The sequence below is a fragment of the Nyctibius grandis genome, chromosome 1 (assembly GCF_013368605.1).
Source record: "Nyctibius grandis isolate bNycGra1 chromosome 1, bNycGra1.pri, whole genome shotgun sequence".
NCBI classification, from domain to species: Eukaryota; Metazoa; Chordata; class Aves; order Nyctibiiformes; family Nyctibiidae; genus Nyctibius; species Nyctibius grandis.
The window spans coordinates 30,653,874-30,672,687 of record NC_090658.1 but is presented as its reverse complement, the minus strand read 5'-3'; the positions used below and the strand labels follow the sequence as shown (position 1 = coordinate 30,672,687).

At 41.2% G+C, this 18,814-nt stretch overlaps 1 protein-coding gene across 1 annotated transcript in view; it reads right to left on the bottom strand.

Moving 5' to 3' along the window:
• The window catches only part of EPAS1 (endothelial PAS domain protein 1), an 82,048-nt gene that overhangs the window by 21,756 nt on the left and 41,478 nt on the right, over positions 1-18,814 (bottom strand). The window contains exons 2-6 of the mRNA XM_068397167.1: positions 16,691-16,881; positions 5,755-5,906; positions 4,683-4,767; positions 4,062-4,180; positions 3,726-3,928 (exon numbers count right to left, since the gene is read on the bottom strand). Of these exons, the coding sequence (XP_068253268.1) occupies positions 3,726-3,928; positions 4,062-4,180; positions 4,683-4,767; positions 5,755-5,906; positions 16,691-16,881 (750 nt within the window). The remainder of the gene's footprint in view (positions 1-3,725; positions 3,929-4,061; positions 4,181-4,682; positions 4,768-5,754; positions 5,907-16,690; positions 16,882-18,814) is intronic.

Sequence of the window (18,814 nt, the reverse complement as noted above, 5' to 3'; positions counted from 1 at the left end):
ATTACAGGCACAGAGCGCTTCCCCCTCCCTTCCCCAGCACCCCAGAGAGGTCGCAGGGATGACAATGAAAAGCCAACACCACCTGCAATGCCACACTACCCTCCCTCCTGTCAAACCCTGGTCCCCTCCAAAACACAGCGTATGGTTTTCTTTTGCTATGCACAAAATAAAGAGGCTGAGACTGCATGTGCTGGGACACCTGAAGTAGTTTCAGGGTTTTCTATCAAATTCAGATACAGTTTTCACTTTTCTTTTGTAGATTTTTTTGCCACAGAAACATATTGCCGCTATTTCTATCTATCCACAGCTCCTGTGGCCCTGCATGGGAAGATACGCTGAGCATCAGCTATGCCAACCAAGTTAACAAAACTGCCTTCATACAAAGACTGGCCTTTTTTTCTGCCTAAAAAACCCTCACTGGAGATCTTCCCTGACGCAAAAGCATTGTGCAGCTGAACTAAATCCTCACTTGGATTATTGAATTGTACCACTGATCAGCATTTCCGTATTACAGCTAAAATAATCCTTCCTGTAAACCACTTAGCCAAGATAAGTGGAGGAAAGGAACATTTTTAAATCGGTCTCCAGGAATGGCTGCAGCAAGCATTTAACAGAACAACCTATTTTTAATATTTATATCTCACAAACCTTTCTTTACAGGCTCATTACTGTGCAAAAGCTGTTTTAAGAATACAAATATATCCCACCTAATCACTGTCAAGTCATAGGCCCACATATATAAATTATTTTCGGGAGGCAAAACATATGGGCTAGTGCCTCACACAATTTAAATGAGGGAAGGCAAGTCTTGCCTGCCTCATATCACATCTGTCGTGTCCCCTCCTGAGGAAAAGCCAAAAGAATCAAGGCACTTCATGTCAGCCAACTAGTTTTTGTTACGAAGTGTTGAAAGGTAGCCAGCCTATATTTTGCGTGTTGCTTTGTCACGGACAGAGACTATGAGCTTTCTTAAGGAGATGACAGATGTGATCCTCATTTTCCGCAAGGATAAATTGCAGCTTCCTGTGCAAGTGCAGGTCTCTTTTGTACCCACTTGGGCTTCACACTGAAGGTGGATGGTTCCATTATTAAGGTCCAGCATGGCTGCTACTCATTACAGAATCACAGAATCAATCAGGTTGGAAGAGACCTCTTGGATCATCGAGTCCAACCATTGCCCTGACACCACCAAGTCAACTAGACCATGGCACTAAGTGCCACGTCCAGTCTTTTCTTAAACACATCCAGAGATGGTGACTCCACCACCTCCCTGGGCAGCCCGTTCCAATGTCTCATGACCCTTTCTGAGAAGAAATTCTTCCTGATGTCCAACCTGAACCTCCCCTGGCGAAGCTACTTCCTCAGAAATCCTAGAGTTTCTCTAACTGAATGCTTCAAAAATAAAAACTTAATGCTTCCTGGAGGCAGACCTGTCCACACCAGATGAACTGCAAAGGGGATACTCTCATCGCTGCGGAAGCCTGCTAGAGCAGGCACGCTGTCCTCAATGGTATCAGCCCTGAACTGGAAAGACACAGTCTCTTACAGAGAAATGAGCTGTGTCAGCCCTGCTGCTTCACTGCAGAAAGGCCAGAGCAGGTTGAAAAGGGTTTAAGCATCTGACTGGCACATGCTGCTTTTCCTCCCCCATTCCTCAGCCTGGATTTACATTCCTGGCATAAGCTGCTCCTTCAATACAATTTGTCTAGCAGCACCGAATTTGATAAGAACAGCCGAGTGTTTTGCATTTTTATGTGTCTAGTGATGTGTCCCCTGTTGGAGAGAAATCAACATCCCTCTGGGAGGGAAGTGAGAGCCAGGAGGCTCTGCTGGGAAGAACCTGAAAGGTGCATAGGGTCTCTTCCTTCTCTGGCCTGGCTGGCTTTTTACAGCTTTATCATGATCTCAATAAAACATGAATGAAACACCCAGCCAAAACTATCTAGTAAAAGACGTGCTGTTTTGAGGCTTTGAGCAATCTGGTCTAGAGGAAAGGTGTCCCTGCCTGTGGCGGGGGGTGGGAACTAGATGATCTGTAAGGTCCCTTCCAACCCAAACCATTCTATGATTCTATGAAATCTCTGAAATTCCTTACAAGTTAAATCCTCCAGAGGAAGCTGTTGCATTTCACTGCCATGTGAAAGCTTTTCCCTGTAAATCAACTCCCACTATTTAAGACAGGGCATAATATGTCATTCTTTATAAAATAAGCATGTGTATCTTTAATAGGATAGTATCAGTCCCTCTAATTCTCATTTATAATTGCTTATGCATTAAGTCTGACAGAGACAACTGAATACCGCAATACAGCAAAATCCTCTGTTACTCTCCTCTCGCCTGCCACTGAATGGCCCCAGTAATTCAGAGGTACATTGCTTTTAATAATGAGTCACTACCATATTGTTGCTTCCTCTCCCAGCAGCAAAATCCTATTGATATCTCAATATTGTAATCCTGAAAGTATTAACACAAAAAAAAAAAAAGTCTGTTTTATTGCAGTTACATCAGAGAACATTTCTAGTTACAGCACACTTGCTGCTAAATTCTCAGAGAGGTCAGAAGAAGGTCAGTCACAAGTTTCACACTTGTAATCTTGCTTTCATCCACAGCTGCTAATACTGCTGGTTTATATGCTTGCTTCATCACATTGTTTAAAATAATAATCTTAGCACAAGCTTTAAAAAACGTTCGAAAGATGAAAAAAATAACCAAGATCTCAATCCTGTGAGTTTTTGCGTAAAATGTGAGGATACATATAATCCCACTGATAACCCTACAGACCGCGGTGGTTGCTAGCGTCTCTGAATTTCAGGAGACCAGTTTCATTAGACAGAAAACTTCATATTAACTTCAGGGATGATCTCATAAACTTAAAAAACCCCAAAACAAACACCAAACCCATAGTAGTACAGACAGGACTTCCTGGGTGAATGGGGAACAGGAGGACACTTCATGGGAAGGGATCTCTGTCTCACTCACATGCAGGGAAGATGGTTACTACAATATGTAGGCAGGGAGAAAAGGAAGATGGTATGAAATGCCATAGAGATCCCAGGGGAAATCAGGTAGGCAGAGATGAGGAAGATCTTCATTTTTCCACTTAAGAGGGAAATGGGAGTGGAGGACGCAGCCCCTTGCTTGACCGAAGATCTTCCCCTCCCCTTCATTTCACCACTAAAAGAAGCAGATAGATAACCAGCAAAGCCTGTTTGCTTTTCATTGAGCAAGAGGTTGCAACCCCATTTCAGAGCTGCAGATGCTCTGGATGCCTTAGCAATTCTTAGTTAATCTAGAGCATAAAGTACTTTCCAGCTAACCGATAATAGCATCCTGGGCCAAACCAACCACAAGACAGTCCTTGACTAAGGTCCGTAAGGCATGTCGTTTGAGGCACTCTTTAAAAAACAAGAACAGAAATCCTGTGTACTCTTCAGTTTGTTAAAACCCAAGAAGTTAATGCTTATGGCTCTAAGTTGCCTCATCTTCTGCCAGTGAACTTGAATTTCTTACTGAGCAGGAGGAAGAAATACAGCAGGAGTACCATTCTGCCTAAACTGAGATTTGAAATGGATTAAGTGAGCCACTGAACAGCTCTCCTGGTAACAGGCTGTACTTTCTTCTAGTCCTTGCTTACCAGGTCCACACAGGAGGACATTTGGAAGGACTGCTTGTTTTGTTCAAGAAGATAGAAACACCCATGGAAAGGAAAAATCAGCGGAGATTACCTGTCATCACAGTAGGTAAATTTCATGTCCATGCTATGGCGACTCAGGAAGGTCTTGCTGTCCAGGGGGATATCGATGTTTGAAGGATGCTGAATAGGCTCACACATTATTATAAGGCAGGTGAGAAGAGGCTCTTTATACCCACACAGAGTGTGAGGAGGGCAAGTGTTATACACTTTAACTTGTCCAGTGCAGTGCAAAACCTGAAATCATGATTTTTCCATAAGAAACAAACTTAGAATGTACTTTTCTCTTAGAACGTACTTTTCTCTTAGAATGTACATGCCAAAGCGTCTTTTAAAATTAAAAACACTTATTATGGCTCAAATATGGTACCTTCCATGTGGCAGACTTGAGGTTAACGGTTCTGCCTCTGTTGGTAACGGTGCATTTCATCCTCATGAAGAAATCACGCTCAGTTGACATCTCTTTGCTTTTCTTTCCAAAGCCTGGACCTGTATAAGGAAAATGGCAAATGAGTTTTCTCAGTTTTGCTTCTTGATTTCTTCTACTTATAAGCATGAAGGATTCAATAGAAATAACAGACTGATTCTCAGATAATTTACCTGCAGAGACCATCAAAGATGCATAGACCATTGAAGAGCAGTGTGTAGAGCTCAGACCTAAAACTTTAAGTGGAACTTAAATAGGACTTTGTGCATTTAAACCTATGTTAGCTTGCAGCACATAAATATTTGCAAAGCGTTACAAGTGAAAACATTACACCTGTCTTAACCTGATGAAAGGAAAACACTAAACAAATAGTTCTTTGTGCTATCATATATAAGCAGTATTTCGCAAAACAAAACAAATCTGCAAAGTATTGAATAACAGTTAATGATTACTCTAGGAATGAAAATTCCCTTTACCATGACTAACAGATGTCTACTGCCAGCCAATTACTTCATTTGGTTATTTAAAAAGCAAACAGTGACTCTTTCCTATTTTCATTATTACCATTTTTCAGACTCAGATTCTCTCGAATTTCTTCATGGTCACATGGATGAGTGAAGTCAAAAATGCTGTGTCCAGTTAATTCCACCTGTGCAGAAGTAAGAACTATATTTAATCAAATAAAAGCAATTAATAGTATGTATCTGTTTTTAAATACCACCTATTCAGATGAAACTGGTCACTAGAACTAAGTGCATCAACAGCATTTTTGGGCTCATTTCCAGGATTTTTCAGAGGAATTAAGAGGAATCAAAGATGCCAAATTTGACCGTGCTCTAATCAGTGGTGTGCAATGGGTCAGAGTAGGTTTAGCTCAGTCTCCTTTACGAATAATTTGTGCTGTGTCCTGTATTTCACCTCTTTACCTTGACACCACAACCACATCAAACTGGTGAGTCACGAGGGTGCACTAAAGAGCACATACATCCAAACACAGTCCTCTGAAGATTTTGGCTGTCTTTAACAAAATCCCAGTCCAGGTGAGAGAGGACACAGACTGGGAATCAGGAGAACAGCCTTCCCACCACAAAAGCTGCACCCATTTTTCTAGTCTCCCTAAACCATCTGCTCTGTTTGCCAAGATCCAGTGATGCTCACAGACACAAATCCTGTGACCCATCCTTTGTTTATCCTATGCATAACTTCCCATTTTCTCCCCCGAATTATTCCCTATCTTTGGATTTACACAGTGCAGTTACAGTCAGCACCACCAGTTATTTTCAATACAGAAGGACAAAATGCCCCAACGAACAAAGCAGAAAAGAGGGGACCCAAAAGAGCAGCTCTCTCCCCTCTGTCCCATAGTCTAAGGCACAAACTGAATAAATGCCCATTCTCCTCTCCATAGTAGTATCTAGGAAGGCAAGTTTGCAGTCACCAAAGACATTACAACTTCAATAGGGAGAAGGAAAAAACACCACACTGTTGTCTGGTGTTCAGGGTACCTGCCTGAGAAATAAGGAATTTTTTTTCCAGTATTTTTGCAGTGACAACAGCTGACTTTCTGCATTTAGGCATAGAACTCGTTTCTAGGAATTGTATTACAAAGACAGGAAAGTGTTAGGGAACAAGTTACCTGGGTAAGACCCATGTATTTGTTGACATTCTCTGACAAAAAGATCATGTCTCCATCCTGTGTCACCACGGCAATAAATCCCTCCAAAGCTTTCAGGTACAAGTTGTCCATCTGCTGGTCTGCCTCTAGTTCATTCTCGTTGTCAGCACATACTGAGAAAAAAAAAAGAAAAAAAGCATCTGAAGTCTTCAGCACTCTAGCCAGTCTTTTTCAGTGCAAGCACATCCAGTTACAAGGCAACAAAATATTTTTTCTGCTGTTAGAATTTCCTTTCCACAAACCCCTTCTGGCAGGGCCTTCCTTGAGAAGGGGGCTGTCTGCACAGCATCTGAAAGGGACGTCCTTATCACTAGAAAGGTATTTTTCTAAACTTTTTGGCAAATGCAACAGACCCTCTATTCACCTTCAGCATGTTTCTGCAAGATGTGTTTTCGGTACATAACATCCATATACCCATACGCTGAAGCACACCACCTTTGTGCACATTCTTTTGGCCACATGCAACCTTTATATCTCCTAACAGGCAAAAAGTATAGGGCAAATCTTACAGAAGGTAAGTAAATTTGTGCATTCCTATCAAACATCAAAGAAAAGAGATTTCCATCAGGTCAAGTTTTCTAAGAAGTTCAAATACTTCTCCTGTGAAGCGTGCCTAAATAGATCCCTCCACTCGGTATGGAGAGGTCTGTTAACACTACCTTCAGTAGAAAAAGTAGAAAAAACACTTCTCTGAAGCCCTTTCAAGGGAATCTCTCTTTCATCCCATAAACCTCAGTATTCCTGGGAAAAACCACAGAACCATCTTACCTATACCTGCTTTTTCATCTGCAGATCTCAGAACTCCCTATGTGCCACTCCACCAAACTGTGACAAACTTCATCACCCACCTATGCTCCTCCTGTCCCGCAAGGAGGAGAGCCTCAGACCCCACTTACATGCCTTATGTTTGCCTACACAGATTCATGAACCCAGTTCCTCTTATCCGTTTTTGGAGATATGCCACTGCTGTGCTGAAATCTAAAGCCATGCTAGAATATTTATTAATGCTTTTTTTTTTTTTTGGTGACTCGTTTTCCTGTTGCTTTTTGGCTGTGCTGTAGAGACAACCGATGGCACTGCAATGCCCTCACTGTGTGTGCTCCACATGGCTCATCTCCTGCGATGGGAGGCAGTCAGCAGGCAAAGCCGCAGGCGGGGAGGGAGCGGGAGACACTGCTCCTCCTAATGCCAGTCACCCAAGCATCCACTCAGCACTCTTGCCTTCCCTTCTACACTTTTAGACATGTTTCAGCTCCATGAATAAGAAGCCTGCAGGAGATGATTTGTAGATGACTAGTATTGAAAAATTTCTGCGTAGGAGCTGGCCCATTAATTTCTTGACATGTTTTATGTGAAACTTCTGGGATTATTTTTTTACAAAACTATTTACAGTTATCGTATCTGGTCTGTGTATCTCAGACACGCTGGGGAGAGCTTATCTTTACAGTTTTGTCAGTTAGCCTGCACATTTGCGATTAGTCATTGCAAATATGTGTAGTGGTAAGGCTCTGAATTTGGTGGAACAAACAAACAAACAAACAAACCCTTTATTCTTTCAGAATAAAGAATAACCGACTCCAACCGTGCACTGCTGAAGATACAAGGCCATGGTAAATCCCATCTAGATCAAAGGTGCTCCATAGCCCGAGGCAGCGAGGATGATGTGAGAGGAGCTGCAGGGAGCTGCTCTGTGCCCCTCCCCAATGGCACAAGAGCGTGGGCCCACCACTGGTTTTGCTGGCCAGAGGCTCCAGCCATAATTGCATTAGCCTCATTTGCAAGAACAGTGAGACTCTTCAAGGAGTTTTTTTTGAGAAGTTGCTCTCTTTGTTAGCTTCACGTTGCAATTTCAGCATGCAGTTTTTGTTCTCTAGTACACATTCTATTAGCACTTGAGAAAAGTATTGCAATTTTTGTTCTTTTCCCCCCTGAAACAGCACATTCATCACTTTCCTTCATGTTTCTTGTCGAAATGCTCATTTTGGAAGAAGTCTAGAAGCAGGAATGGGGTATTGCTTTGTAAAACGTTATTATAAGTGGTTTGGGTTTTTTGGATAGGGAAGAGGCTGAGCCAAACTAATGCAGTTTTTACTTTGAAGTATTAATGAGTTACGATTAAAGGATGAGTTCGATCTATATACCTCTGGCAACTGCATCTGCTACTGCCTAAGGATGAACAGCGAGCAAATGCAGATGAATAAGCATTTGCAATGCAGAGCCTACCGAGCCACTGTTTGGAACAGACGAGTGGTGAAAAAACTGATGCTGGCTGCTGCTTCTGCATCCTCCTCCTGCTCCTCAACATCCCTCCCTGGCAGCAGCCTATTACCCATCATGCAAACAAGGGAACAAACAGACTCAGCCCCAGAGCCATTGGGAGCACTCAGTTTATCACCCTTTCCTTCTCAACGCGATCGTTTGGTAGCAGCGAAGAGAAGACGCTCTCTGGGGATGGCCAGGGGATTTATCATTTTGTGTCCCTGCACTGCAATTCTGACTACACACGCAGGGGCCAGTTCCTCCCCAGCACAAAGCAATTGACTTCAGGAAATTACATCAGGGCTAGCATTTAAAATACAGAAAATACACAATAATATATCTGAATAGTACGCACTTTGACCATAATGACATTTAGGGAAGGAAAAAAAAAAAAAGGTAAGTGACCATCTGCTCCCAAGCTTGTTTCTGCAGTGTAAAGAATGTCAAGGATCTTTTTTTACTTTTCCGGAAGCAAACAAATGGTTTATTCAGCAGGGACCATGGCTATAGCCCAAGACAATCAGCCAAGTGTGGGTTCAGAGAAAAAAATTACTTTTCAGCTCTAACCCCAGACCCTCCTTTCCATTTTTTTTCCCAGCTCATTAAGTTTGCATTAACAAAACATGACCATTCAAAGGCAGGAAGGCTATTCAAAGCATTTGTATTCTTAAATACCTCCAACAGTGAAAGACAAACACTTTACCTGTATTATCAGATGATTAAGTTTGCTTTTCCATGTATATAAATTATATTACTTATACACACACACAGAGGACACAGGCTCACTCAGATCAGGACTGCAGGTTCAAGCCCTTAATGTCCCAGCTGAGCACAGCACTTAAGGATACAGTCAGCTTTAAAGCATGCGGTTATAAGGTTTTGTGGGATCAGAGTTCAACCTTTTTTATTAAAATTACCTTGTCCAGCTGGAAGCATCTGTGATGTGGACCAGGAGGAGGTAGGGAAGCACCCCCTCTCATATAACCCAAAAGCACAATCAAGATATTTTGCAGAAACCCCCAGCTTCCCTGGCAACTCAATAAACCCCACTGAATCCCCTCCTTCCCCCTTAGCAGCCCCAGCTGCAGCAGGCAAGGGAAGCTGGCAGATATGGGTTTCTTGTGGTACTTATAGGGCATGTTCATGTTTCAAAGACGGAGCAGCTGTATCAAGGCAACTGTAGGCACTATCAGGCACATAAAGGTCATGACAAGTACCTCCAGGGGCCACTGTGCTGTCCGTCTATTCCTTGCCTGTGCCTCATGAGCATCCCCCGGCAGCTTGCTCAGGGAAGCCCAGGCACTGGGAGCTGCACCAAAGGCGCTCACATCTTCTGGTGTGTCCAGGTTCTTTGTGGTGGTTGCAAACACACAGTCCCAGAATCTGTCATCTGGGCTAAACCTCTGAAGCATATTAATTACCTGAAGATCCTTAGTCTGCAGCAAAGAAATGTGCTGGGCATCACTGCGGCGGCCCTAGTGTGCCCTGTATCAGGTAACTTAGTATAATTATAGTAATATAAATAATAAATAACAGTCCCTCATATGGCTGCAGTTACAGCATTATAGCTTGTTCCTTTTCACCTGTGAAAATCACTAGCTACTAATACACAGAGGATATACACACATTAGGAGACAGATACATCAGAAGCAATTCAGTTATTGCCACTAGCAAAAATACAGTTTGCTTTAGAAAGAATCTATTTTGCAGAAGGAAAATAAAGCCATCGCTACTACAAGCTGCTCCCAGAAATCCCTATTGTCTTTGACTTTAACATAAGAAATTTCAGCGTCAGATGGAAAACATTGAGAAAGCTGGGACCATATGAAAGTAGGAGGTTAGCAAGAGGAGGTAAGGGCAGAACTTGGTTTCCAGTAGGTCTGAGGCCACTTTATCCAGGTAGTGGCGCCCTATGTAGCCTTGCCAGAATTTTCCAGGTCTTAAAGAAAGGTAACCATGGACTCAGTTTACCCCATTTTTTAGGTAGAGGTTTTGCTGTCAGCATTGCTTTTCAAAATAGCTGCTAACTAAATTTTGAAATAAGGATGCATTTCTTATTTTTTCCTGCAACTTTTTCCATCTCTACTAATGGGAGTATCTCAGTTCAGGCACCATGACAGTATAGCAGGGAGACTGGACTGCAAATATGCCAGTTTAACTATAAATTAATAGCACATTCAGCAGAATGAAGTACTGTAATATTATTGTTCATATTATAGTTACATTTATGGATCCCAAGATTGTGCTCAAGTAGCACTGGGAAGCCTATAAAGGAGGGAGAATCCCTGCCTAGCTGAGATGAAGAGATCTTGAAACACATCAGAGAGCCAAAGAAAAGTGCAGTGGCCTCCCTGGGGTGACTGTCAGAGCTACAGCAGAACCAATAACAGAGCAACTGTGTCCCATGTCCCAGTTTGATGGGTCATCCACTGTTCATATTGCCCCAAGGCAGCATTTCTTGGTCTGCATCAAATTTTGATACAGTATTTTTCAATCCATGTCTCAGTCTTCTTCAATTTTTGATAAATATTTTTTAATCAGCTCTATTTTCTAACCACCAAAGTAGAATTTATCCATCAACAAGAAACTTTGAACTGTAATGGCAAATGCTTATTGCAGTGTTTATGATAACCTTTTATGCTAAAAATAGCTCTTGTAAACAAGCTTTGATTAATTCCCACTGTCAGGATGTGCACTGTTCCCAAGTTTAAGAACACTTTTTCCGTAGATGCTTGCTCATTTCCTTCAGTCCAACCTCTTGGAATGAGTCTGAAGGCTCAAAAATCAGTCTCTCCTTACAAGAAATAACCACTCAGGTATAAACAACCTCCTAGCAAACAGCCTACACTCCTCTCAACACCTTTGATCTGACTCAGGGCTTTTTTGGTCAGCTCAGAGGTAGAGTGTAATAAAAAGGGTTTTTACTGGAGGTCACATAATCACTTCCACAGAATTTTCATGGCTTTGTCTCTAATTCTGGATCCTACAAGTACCAGAAAGTTGCTTGGATATTGTGCGTAATAGACACCACGCTATACCTGCCACTCTTGAGGAGGGTTGTAAAAACTGCCTGATGCCAGCAGGCAGAAGTTAAGGAAGATCTAACAGCAGTTCCATCCTGCATTAGAGAGAGCAGCTTTGAGACAGACTTGTCTCTTCCTGGTTGCTTGTTTTGCATCAAAGGAAAGTGACTGACCTTTTTTTTTTTCTTTTTTCTGTCTTGACAGGGCAGTACATCCTGTTCAAGGGGATATTTTCAATGTGTTCAATCAAAGCTTTCAATTTAGATACATCAAGAAAAACCTACTCTTAAACTTGAAGCTTCCTGAAAGGCTCTTATCTCCAAGTGCACAAGCAACTTTGATAAAAAAACCACTTATGTTAGTGTTGTTTTGATTGCAGAATTTTTATCTAGCCAGATCATTCAGATGCTGCTCCCAGGAAGCTGCTTCGAGTCCTGCAGCCATCGGTGTTGAACAGTGGGATGTGGCACCCCATCAGACCAGGCTTCTTGAGCCCCGTGGGACCTTCTGGTGCACCTTCCCAGAAAAGGGACATCACTTCAAGCAGCTGAAGCACTCAGCACCCACCTCCACTCTCATTCCTAGCAGCACGGCTGGCACAAAACTATTTTTCCAATTTAATAAAAGCAAACAAGTAGACATGCTATTTTTAAAGCACTGTTTTATGCCATAATGGTCTGAGATTAGATGCAGCTTGTCCAGACATTCAAAAACAATGCCCACATCACTTCTCCCTACAGTTTGTCCTCTCCCTTAAAAGCCTAGAGAAAAGCTATTTTTTCCCTTCTGCTCCCTGCTGGCTTTCCGGCTTTGTTGTCTCCCTCCTTTGAAACAACTTCACACTGGCTTCCTCGTGGCCTCCCTTCTCCCAAACAACTTCCCGTCTGCTTCCCTGTTCCCTCCCCATTTCTGCTGCTGTCTGCCCGCACAGGAGCAACTCCCATCCAGTTTCCTTTGCTGGGTCTCCGCACAGAAAAGACACCCGGGTGACCACACAATTGGGAGGGATTAAAGAAAGCTGATGATAAAATTGTGTTTGCCTGATTAGCCTGACTAAAAAGTCTGTAGTCCTGGCACACAGAAACTCACTGGTACCAAAGAGTTCTGGTTCCTGTAATGCCTTTAGCATCAGCGTGGCCCAAATAAACACTCAAAATTATTGGCACTGCATGTTAATGCCTATACAGGCTTCCTAAAGTGGATTTTCTTCCTCATATTCAGACAAAAAGAGACTATCTGAGGCAGCCTTAGCAACTAGCACGATGTTGGCTGTTAACCAAGACAGTCATTCATTAGCAAAAGAAGTTATTTCTCTTTTGCCCTCTATTAACCCCCCAAAAAGCATTAGGCTAATTTACTAGCTATACTAGAGAATAATAGGGGACAAGTACTGCTATCAATTTTTCTGACTATACTAAAACCCATAAAATCCCAATTCCAAAAGCTCCACCACTGATAAGTATCAAACTGTCTATTTTCAGCAGCTACTTTATGGGATCAAAATCTTTACTCGAGATGAACAAAGATCAGTTCTAAATTTATCCCAAACATTTGAATGTGATGATGGCAAAAATGTATTATGCCAACAGAATTAGAAGACATCTTGAAAAATATTTAAGATGATCATAATTAAATGATATTTCTACTTAGCATTGCAATTATACCATGTACTGTTCTGTGCACAACATGGAAACAGTATTATAAAGCTATTGTTTCAGTTTGCTTCCTGTGATACTAATCTCAATCAGGCCGTCAGACGAACAGCCCGCATTTCTAAATGTTAAAGGCTTCCTCTCCAACATTCCCACACAGAATTGCCTACTGTGAAAATCAAAGGGAAACGTGTTACTAAGTAAAGCAGCAACTTTTATAAAGCAAAACCTGGTATTTTTTACCCTTTTGAACTCTGAGATATACAACCAGCTATTTCCTATTATGATAGGATACAAGGGCCAAGCTCGGGCGCTGCAACGCCTGCAGGAGACGTGCACCCTGCAATCCAGAAGCCGGGATTTTCAGAGGCACGTAGCGGGCGAGCTCTCAATGAGGGCTCAGATTTGTGGCTCTGCCATTCACCTGCTGGAAGAATGTGGGCATAGATTTCCCTAGGTCTTGGCTTCCCGACACATAAATAATCATTATGCAGACACAGCCAGTAAAACAGCCTGAGTTACACAAGTGAAAAGCCCTATTCCAAGTCAGAGAATAATAGGAAGGGGCATGAGACACTCAATGCCAGCGGACTGAGGCTGGCAAGTTGCCTACGGCCATCTCTGAAATCCCATCTGGAGCATCAGCTTGCAGAAAGATGAGGATGCAGTCCTGGGAAGGCCCTTGCTCTCTCCACTCCCAGCAAAACTGCGGTGAAACAAAGAGATGTGTTCGCATTTGAGAATCGTGCCCACAAACAGTAATATAAAATAAAGTCTGGTGTGCCAGTAGTCTTTGATAGAATAAATAATAAATAACAAAAATGCTAATCAAGCAGGACTTTTTTCTTTACTACCTTCTGAAGCATCTGTCAAGCTGCACTGCAAGCTTATTTTAGTGACATTGTGTATATATATATATATATATATATATAAATGCACTAAATATTTTAATGTCCTAATTAATGACAGAACAAATACTCCCACTTAACCCCAGTTTACACTAAGCGCCTAGCCCAAATAATCAAAACTATTTCCACAAAGACAACAAAAAGCAAAGAGGGGGTCTGCGGGCTGGGGCAGGCATTTGCTTCTCATGCACATTGCAGTCCTCCACCTCCCCATTTCCCAGTTCACCTGTCAGAGATGACACAGTAACCCCCGTGCTCCCCATCAGTCGAACCAGGCTCCTCAAATACAACGCAGAATTACTGGCTAAATGCTAGTCTGCTAAACACGTGTATGAAACAGGGGCAGCTTTGCTTGGAGCTCAGAAAGGGTTTAAAGCAAAAGTGAGAATGGAGCGTGGACAGGCATCACACAAGCCCAGTGTCCATTTGCTCCACACACTCATCAAAACGTGATGAGCAGCAAACTTCATCTGAGATCCAAAACCTGTACCGAAAACCTATCGCTTTGAATTAAACTGGACAGCCTTCTAGTGAAAGCCAGTGTCCTTATAAAGACTGGCAATATTCAGAAGCCCACCATCAAAGACTTACATTCTGCTTTTACAGGAACAGATCAGAAAAACATCAGCCGTCAAATATTAGCTGTATTAAGCAGCTATTGTATGGCAATGGTGTTAATCAGTTCTGAAAGGCAGTATTTTTTGAACAAAGTTCACCTGCCAGAAATGCCTATATTCAATTTTACAGCCTTGTCCCCTGAGAGCAAGAAACAGTTATCAACCTGATAGAGATTTACTTTGGCCAGAGCCGTACTCTACACCTGAGAATCTCAGGAGTCTCAGCAAGTGTAAACTGTCGGGCAATTGCATAAGAAAGAAAAAACACTCTGAAGTCATTATTCTGATAACAACAATGAAATCTCTCTGATGCCACTTTATTCCAATGCCTGATAAATTTTACCCTTCGAATACTCAGGGTTTAAATTTTCAGCCTCCTTGTTTAGCTTGGTTAATTTAAATGTTAGCTATACTCAGAAGAATGTAAGTAGCAGATGAGGCCTTTACAAGCAAACAGTGGTTTTCTAGCTTGAGTTCTTTCATTTCGGTGTATTCTCATTGTCGGAAAATAATACCTAGCTCTTCCAGAAAATCAGTTCCTTTAAAGTACCTTAAGTTCAATTCCTCAGAATAGAAGCCCTAAAGATTTTAAAACCTTTATCTAAAGATGCAGCGATAGACAAATCTGCATTTGACTAACAACACAAATTTTAATGGGAGGACTTAATCCAAGTCAATATATAGACTGGGGAACTGTATCAGATTTAAGGCTAAGCAAATAACTAAAATAAAGAAAGCCTGAAATATTAAATCACAGCCTGTCACTACTGTAACATTTCATTTCCAGACTCCTTTCTAACTGGTAGATCCTGGTGGCACTTCAAGAAGATGTAAATCAGCTACATGAATCACATTGTTTTTCAAACACCACCACAGAAAAATCATATATATATATGTATGTATGAATATTATATACATATATTGAGTTGTCATCACTATCAAATTATACGAGTCTAAGCCTTAGCACTACAGAAGCACTAAATAAATGTTTTATCTGTACATTCTTTCCTCACCAAGAAATTTATATATATTTGAAAATTTCACTTTAAACTTAGCAGTTTCCAGGTAAGCAAATATATTTTTCTGATGATGACCACATCAAGCTATTTCATGTCAAGTTTCAGACACACGCATTAGTTATATTATCTGCCATAGCCCTCCAGAAATTTGCTTTTCCTGTGCTAGTCTCTAGTTCATGCCATAAAAATATTTGAAAAGCTGAAGCTGTGTTTTTAGGAGAAAGTTACTAACAGATTGGCTTGGTGTATGGCACGTTTAAGAACATTTACCTATTTATGCTACTTCTTCAGAGATGATTTGCAAACACTGTTCAGCAAATAAACTTTTCACAGAAGTAAATGCTAAAACCACATTTTATAAGCTAAGATGAAAACACCCACAGTTTATACAATAAACTGTCCTGGTTTGGCCAAATAGTCCTAGCAGAACCCAAAAAAGCTACAAAAATCACAAAGCGCACAAAAGCAGAATTGAATTTGTCGTATTTTTCAGACTAACCAGTAACAAACCAACAGCGTACTCTTCCACAAAATGAGATACTTCCTAATAAGATTTATTAAAGTAATTGTTATGGTATGACTCAACTTTTCTAAAGAGAGGAAGTACAATCATGACCTTATTGGGAGTTTTGCCATTAATGAAGGAAAAGATCAAATTTTGGGATTACCTTTCACAAACAATGCAGGCATTGTTTTGTTAACATATTTTGGACACTTATAGGTCACTGTGTGAAAGTTCCCTCAGAAACATCAGTTGTTTTCATTGATCTCACAGGCTACTCAAACCACAGATTTCCATCAAAGTGATTATTCAAATATAAGTGCAAAAGAATCCATTCATGTCAAGTATTTACAAGTTGTTTGCTTTAGCTGTCTTAGTCTACCATGTCATAAACAACCTACCTACTACTCATTACCAGCGTACAGCACAATTAGTCCTTTTAAGGAAAGTATTGGACCTTCAGAACTTCCTGGCTGCCTTTCGAATGCACTGGCACAAACATGCTTGCCATGCCAAATCAGAATTTACTTGTTTCAGCGTGGAAGCTTAAGATGTGTGTTTGAATTCTGATTAAACTCTTAAAAGTTTAAAATCTTGTAACAGCTTAATAAACCACACACAAGAGTTTTGAGAGTTGTTTTTTTTTGAGGGGCAAAACTGCACCAGTTGTTATTTTGGTAATGAAGACGTTATAATCACTCAGATACTCAGATTTTTCTATCCCAATTAAATATACATAATTCTTATGAAAAAAACCCACCAACCTATCTTTAAATCTAGTTATCTAGCTGTATTCTCACAACACAAGCAGTTGTGTCCCATTCTCACTTTAGGACCCAGTACTCAGAGAAGAACATGCACAATCCTACCAAGCTGCCATGAACTAGCACTGACAACTTCTTTTAGCCAGTTCTTACCTGAAGACAGAAGCTTGTGAGTGCGTAGGAAACTGATTGCCAGGCGCATTATGGATGCCTTGTCCAGGTGGGAACTGATGTTCTGGGGCAGGGGCAGCTCTTGTGCCAATTCATAGAAAACTTCAGTTTCTTTGCTTCTCCTGCATCTTGCTGCATCTCTTGATTTCTCCTTCCTCCGTTCTGAACTGCTCCTGGTAGGTAAAGGAGAGAAAGGAAAAAGCATTTCATGAACTGCAATTCACTACTTGAGAGAGGCATTTACAAGAGTAAATCTTCTCAGCAATGAATCCATTCTATCAACTGGTTTAAATCAATTGACCAGACATTAATATCTATTTGCTCCTTTTAAAATGGGAATTAGAAGAGGACTGACACAACTGGAAAGGGCTCAGATTCTTACAGAAGTCAGCCTTTGGACCCACTGAGTCCCCATTGAGTGTAACAGGATCAAGATCTGCCTTAGGTGAGAGATTCAAAATGAAATAGCAAACTATTATTCCTGGGATTCAGGAAATGTTAAAAATAAAAATTTTGTTTGTTCAATCTAAATTAATTTACTTCAAAAATACTCTGGGATGAGATGACAATCCATTTTAAAGCTAGAACAGTTACAGTGCACGTGGTTGTGTCGTAGATATTATGACTTGCAATGGCTGTTCCTCACATTAAAATAAAAGCAATAATAGGGTATCAAGCTGTGTCTGTACATACAACTGTCCCAGCTCTTAACCCGACACTACTCTGGAAAGCCACCTTTGCTTGACCATGAAGGATACAAAATGGGAAAGAAAATACTGTTGCATGCAAGAAATCCCTCCTTTGTAGAAGCTATTCTAATTAAATCACCATTTCTCCATTGCCTATGAAAACAGATTCCTTCTTGAGTAAAATAACATGACCGATAGACCCAGCCTCCTTCAAACTCCGCAGAGAACAGAAGAGCAGGAAATAACAAAGGGGAAGACATTTTATGAAGCAAGTATGCAAAATTAAGCCACCGAGGGACATAAAGCTAAATTTAACATGCAAGAAACACAAGGGCTATATTTATAATGGATCTGGGATAGAACAGTTTAAGAGGGTAGTTCACTGACTCTGAGGTTCTTTTATAAAGTACAATTCTTATTTCAGAACATAAGGAACCTGAATCCATTCAATACCATCAGCTATTCCAAACCCCTTGTAGCTCTGCCGATACTACAAGTTCCCTTCACTTGCACGCGTTGAGGTTTTGCACCTTAGTCACGTCACCACAGAATATGTGTCTTTTCAGGCAGACTCCTGTAATACTGTACCAGTGCAAACAGCACAACTTAGATGAGCACAGAACAGGGTGTGGAGAAGATGAGCCCCATTGTTTTTGCTGTTGTGGCTGCACACTCATTTCTAGAATCACCAGTGGCAGCTCTCCATTTGCAAGGCCACGTAAAAATGAAGCATCTTATAACCTGCTTTTTCCAATGTCAGCATAAAATAATGATCCTATCAACTGAAAATGGATGAACCAAAAAAAAAAAAAACACCTATCAAAACAGGATATTTCAATAAATATATTCTCTTGTGTGAAGATGATCAGGAAAACAAATATTAATCACATCACTTAATCCTAGAAACTGTTGCAATCATGGCTGGTCTCATATAAAACTGCATAAAATAGAAAAAAGCATTAATACATAGTAATGTATTCTAAAGAAGACAACCATTTCTAGATGAGCTAGCCTGCCTGCAAAAGCTTCTAGCATAGAAACCACGGGTGGCTTTGTAAATTAGAAAGAAGGAAAAATAGCCAGTGTGCGTGTTAAATGCGAAGAGTAAAGTTACAGTAAAGTGTCTGCTGGGGCCCATGCAAGGCTGGGCATTCAACATCATCATCCAAAGCGGAAATGTGCTCGCAATACATCAATAAGGCCCTCGTGCTGCAAAACACGTGAAGCTGGGCACACGCTTAGGGATCAGATAGGTGCTCACCAGTGGGTGTGCTAACAGGGCAAGGGGCCTCATAAATGCTTACGGTATCTTCTCAAGATCCATGATCAGCCCTCGGCAAACCTCTTTCACAATTACTTTGCCTGAGGTGAATATTTTCTAACATGGCATCTGTTACAGGAGGTATGCACAGGATGA